Below are 5,115 nucleotides of genomic sequence, written 5' to 3'. Positions count from 1 at the left end.
CCTGATGTCCACACAAAAACCTGCACACGCGTTACAGCAGCTTTGCTCATAATTGCCCCAACTGGGACGTCGCTAGATGTCCTTCAGCAGGCGATGGATGAACAAACCGTGGTCCCTCCAGACAAGGGTACTATTCGGTCAAAGAGAAATGAGCCCTCAGGCCACGAAGAGACACGGAGGAACCTTAAGTGCATGTCACTAAGTGAGAGAAGCCATCTGAGAAGGCTACAGACCACACGATCCCAAGTATGTGACGTACTGGAAGAGGCAGAACTATGGGGACAGTAAATGACCAGTAGTTGTCAGGGGCTAAGGGAGGGAGGGGTGAACAGAGGATTTTTAGGGCTGTAAACGGTGAATACATGTCACCACACATTTGTTCAAACCCATAAACATACAACACCAAGATGAACCCTGACGTAAGCTGTGGACGCCAGTGATGGCGACACGTCAGTGCAGGAGCACTGACCGTAACAAAGGCGTCGTCTGGTGGGGATGTCGACAATGGGGAGACCGGGGTGTGGGGGGGCGAGTCTCACATGGACTCTCTGTACTTTCCTCTCGATTTTGCTGTGAACCTAAAACTGCTCTGAAAAACTAGGCTTAAGAAAAAATAAACTTTTTTAAAGCAATGAAAGTTATAGACATTCCCCTCCCTAAAAACATATATACGCATTAGCAAAGCGTGTCACATGCGACCTCAGGAGCTTCACAGACCCTGGACAGTGTCCTCGGGCCTGGCTGAGAGCTCACACTGCAGCACATCTCCTGGGGTACGCAGGGCACGCCCACCAGTAGCCACCCAAACCCCACCAGCGTCCGTGCCACCTGGCAACACAGGGCAGCCACTGTCAAGCTATCCTGTCTTCCTGTCCCCACGGTCCCTCGGGGCTGGTCCCAGTCCTCCCCTCCACTCACTGCTCCTGGGCAATTTCAGCCACTCTCCAAAGTCTGCTCAGAGACTGACCAGGTTTCAAACCCACAAGAATTAACTGGAAAATGAAGGCTTAAAGGATTAAGCAGTCTTCCACAAGTATGTCCTAACACTGAAACTCCACTCTCACAGATCTGCAAGAGGAGGGTGCTCAGGGAAGGCGTGCACCCCCACAAACCAGCCCCCAGAGACGTGGTCCACCTGAGGGGTCAGGTCAAGCTGCCGACACAGCCAGAAACACCTGGTCACTTCTGACACTTTCGACACGCCATCAGCGCCTCGGGCAGAGCGTGCCTTTGCCTGTGACCCAGCTTGGAGCCCTGTATGTGGGGCCTGTTGCTCGCCCTGCTACTGGGCCCCAGGGGGCCAAGTCCACGAATGGAGGTCGCTTCTCTAGGCCAGTGTCCCTCCAGCTCTGAGAGAACACCAGTCCCAGAAAGGGCCATACTACCTGATCAATCCTGCACAAACTGTCAAATGACTCAAGAATAACCAACGGCCTGACTTTAAACACCTTTAATTCCAACAGAGCCGCGACAGTAACAGCTAAGAACTTAACTTCGGTTTGAAGTAGAAAACATGATAGTAAAAGATCAAGTCCCAACGATATGAAATTCACAACAGAACATTTCATAAAAAAGGTGACACACTTACCTTTGAATTTTGACCTAATGTTTGCCAGCTCCTTGTTTATTCTCTTTATTTCTGCTTCTTTACTTTTGCCTAAAAAAAAAAGAGCACATGTGCATTTTTACTTAAAGTGACACACACACACACACACACACGGCACAGGTGAAGGTGGGACTGCTGCTTTAGGAGCCGAGGGGCGGAGCCCAGCAGCAGCAGAAGCCAGCCGCCAGCCCCCAGCCGCCAGCCCCCAGCCCCCAGCCCCCAGCCGCCAGCCGCCAGCCCCCAGCCCCCAGCCCCCAGCCAGCTCAGGCTAGTCCCTAAAGGCTGCCCAGAATGGAGGGGCCTTTGGTGACGTTTTGAATTCACCTTTTTGCCCCAGTCCTGGAACGAGAAGCGCTCATATACCTGCTGAACGTTTCCACAATGAATCGCTACTAGGTAACGGTTTACTCCAAAAGTTGACTTTCACTGCCACAGATGATTTTTTCAAGTATAAACGTCTACCTACTGCAGGCTTCCAATCTTACTTATGAAATTCACCAGCCTACACGCTCTGGTCGGTCCACTTTTATAATATTCAGTGAGATTTGAGAATTCTCCATTATGCAAAAGGGATGGGGAATATGTGACATATGTGACAGCCAAGCTCTCGCTCCGCCCCGGATCTGTCGGCAAGCTTGCCTGACGCTGACAAACGTCGGCGAGTGTGCGATGCCCCAGGCGACAGGCGAAGGGCAGGGACCACATCCAGTTCTGTACCCCCCTGGCTCGTGCGGAAACCGTGGCCTAGGTGATACGCAGGGCCACCAGCTAGATGAGAACCACAGACGCCAGAGACGCTGCTCACATGCGTGCTACAGTGGGCCGGCTGTGGCTTTCCATCGCTCTTGGAAGCAGGAATCCAGTTTGCTGCTAAAGACCCTGCCCGGGCAGGCCGTTGGTCCAGCAGGAGGGAGGCTTCAGTGGCCGCAGCCCCCAGGCACTCTCCCGGGACCCATCTCGGCCCAGCAGGCAGCCACCCTGTCCAAGACGCACCCAGCACACGGTCACCTTATCCTACCAACTTGCTCACAAACAGGGCTTAAACCTGCTGAGGTAAAGGAACCGCCCAGCCCCAGGCGGACCAACGGGGGCAGAGGCAACAGCCGGGACAGGTGGGCAGCGGCTCCTGCGGGGTGGGGCGGGCTAGAACACCGCTTCCCGCCCTGGTGGAGCTGGGTTCCACTGGGAGTGAGGGTGGGGGCTGCAGAGCTTTAACAAAACAAGCACGACAGTCAGCTCTGGGCAAGGCGGGGTGCAGGCTGCGAGGGGACAGGGTGCCTACACCCCCGTTGCCAAGAGAGCAGCTCACAGGGCCCACCCAGCTCCTGGAGGAGTCACGGGGGCACATGCCAAGCACTGGGCCTGATTCCTGGGGGGCAAATCAAGGGCAAACTTTTTCTTAAATTTTTCTTAAAAAGTAGTGTTTTCGCTGAAACAGGCTCTTTGGACCTGACTGAAATGGCCCATGAAAGACAGCGTTTTGGAAACCTGCTGCTGCTCACACAAAAAGACTGCAGGTGGCTTCACACGGCCTGCACTGAATGTGCACAGCAAGGCACGCGAATGTGTACGTGTACGCATGCCTGTGTGTGTGCCTGTGTCTGTGTGCACGCCATGCACCTGTTTGTGTGAGTCTGTGTTTGTGCATGCATGGGTGCCTGTGTGGATGCATGTGCGTGTCTGTGTGTGTGCACGCCAGTGTTTGTATGGACACGCCTCCGTGTGTGCACATGAGCTTCTTGCGAGGGATACAATAACCTGTCTGTGCTCCGCTCTACCTACCTGCCCAAGCCCAAGGTAAAGAGACCCCGAGAGCAGGAACTTATGCTGTGCGGTCAACGGGGTCGGGTCCAGAGCAGGAATAACAGAAACACTGGGAGGCGGCGGGACGAAGGAAGAAAATGCACCTTCATGAAAGGGCTCTGCAGCTATCACCCAAGAAGGCAGAGCACGACACAGAACCTTAGGCACATAACAGAGTTAAGGGGTACACCAGACGAAAACAAAAGGTGACAGCACCCTCTGGGGAACAGGACCAGGCCAGGGCAAGAAGCTACAGCTTCTCTTCCTAAGCTTTTTTTAATTGGCCAAATTTATAAGAAACAGTATTTAATCAGGGCAGGCAGGGCCCTCCCGGAGCGCACAGCACACGATGACAGCAGCGGGCTCTGGACCCAGGCGCACTACTGGAGCCCGAGAGCGGCCTCTGCAGAGCTCCCTGTGCAACCAAGGGGGAGTCACCTGCCATCTCCGAGCGGTGTACCCTCAAAAGAAAGGCCACCGAAAGCACAAGACCTCACGTCGATATGTCTGCATGAGAGAGGGCACAAAGAATGGCGCATCGCCGCACCGAAGGACAAGACAGCCCGAGCAGACCCAGGTGACCTCGGCGAGCTAAGCGCAAGGGCCAGGGGCTGCAGCAGCCTGGCCCCCGGCCTCCCGCCAAGCAGAGACTGTGGGCCAGGAGTCCACTCTGCACACTGCACAGGAGAGGAGCTCTGTGGCCAGGGACGGGGAGGGTCTGCAGAGGCAGGCGGGCTGAGCCAGGGACCAAGCCTCAGAAGTGGCCACCAAGTGAAGACAGAGGAGGAAGGAGCATGGTGCAGCAGACAGCAGCCCTGGACCGTGCCCCACAGCTCAGAAATGCTCCATCACGCGAAAACAGGCAGCTGGAAGGTGCTGAGGTCGGCTTGCATCCAGAGAGACGGTAAGGACAGGGAAACCAGGGCAGAGCGACACCCCTAAGCAGCGAGACTTCCTTGGAAGGACAGCCCCCCCAGATCAGAGGTGGAGCCTTCTACTTTGGGGGAGCCAGAGGGCGTAAAGAAAAACAGAAGACATTTAAAAATCCACCAGAAACTCAGGTACCAGGTAACAAAAATCGGGTAAATTAGAAATTTAAAAACCATTTTAGAAAAAAAGAATAAATTAAAACGAACACAAGAACAAATAACATAATAGCAGTCTGGAGAGAAGCAAGATAAAAAAATTTACTTAAATAAAAAAGAAATGAGGAAAGAAGATAAAAGATTCGAGAGAAAGTAACGAAGATCAAAAGCAAAGGTGTGACCGTGACGGGCGGGAGTCGCGGAGGAGGCCGCGGCGCAGCAGTCGGGCCACGTGTCGCCCCGAAAAGCTTTCCTGCCATGGAACGACGCACATGAAAGACTTCAAACCACATGAAGAAAACCTCTCAACGTAATCGGGAATGTCAACACCAAATAACACACACCAACACGCGTTCTAATACAACGACTGGGCTTCAAACAAAAGGAACCCTTTGCGCATCTAGGAAAAGGGCAAGCCGCTCACACGGGACACGGGACACGCTCAGACTCTGGCCCCTCCGCACCGGACGGGGGAGGGCGCAGCCTGTGTAAGGCCTGTGGGGGACGCAGTGCGACACAGGCCATCGCGCCCGCCATGAGGGCCCCGGAGAACCAGGCACACACCTCGCCCAGGTGGAAGGGCTCGGAGAACAAGGGACAGATGAGCCCAGGGCCCCCGGG

General features: G+C 54.6%; 1 protein-coding gene across 1 annotated transcript in view; it reads right to left on the bottom strand.

Moving 5' to 3' along the window:
• Nucleotides 1–5,115, bottom strand: part of AP2A2 (adaptor related protein complex 2 alpha 2 subunit) — a 44,707-nt gene that overhangs the window by 34,167 nt on the left and 5,425 nt on the right. Inside the window, exon 2 of the mRNA XM_023523727.1 lies at nucleotides 1,589–1,657. Within this exon, the coding sequence (XP_023379495.1) occupies nucleotides 1,589–1,657 (69 nt within the window). The remainder of the gene's footprint in view (nucleotides 1–1,588; nucleotides 1,658–5,115) is intronic.

This window comes from Pteropus vampyrus, unplaced genomic scaffold, assembly GCF_000151845.1.
Source record: "Pteropus vampyrus isolate Shadow unplaced genomic scaffold, Pvam_2.0 Scaffold405, whole genome shotgun sequence".
Classification (NCBI taxonomy): Eukaryota; Metazoa; Chordata; class Mammalia; order Chiroptera; family Pteropodidae; genus Pteropus; species Pteropus vampyrus.
The sequence above is the reverse complement of the archived record's forward strand: the minus strand, read 5'-3'. Positions and strand labels throughout refer to the sequence as shown.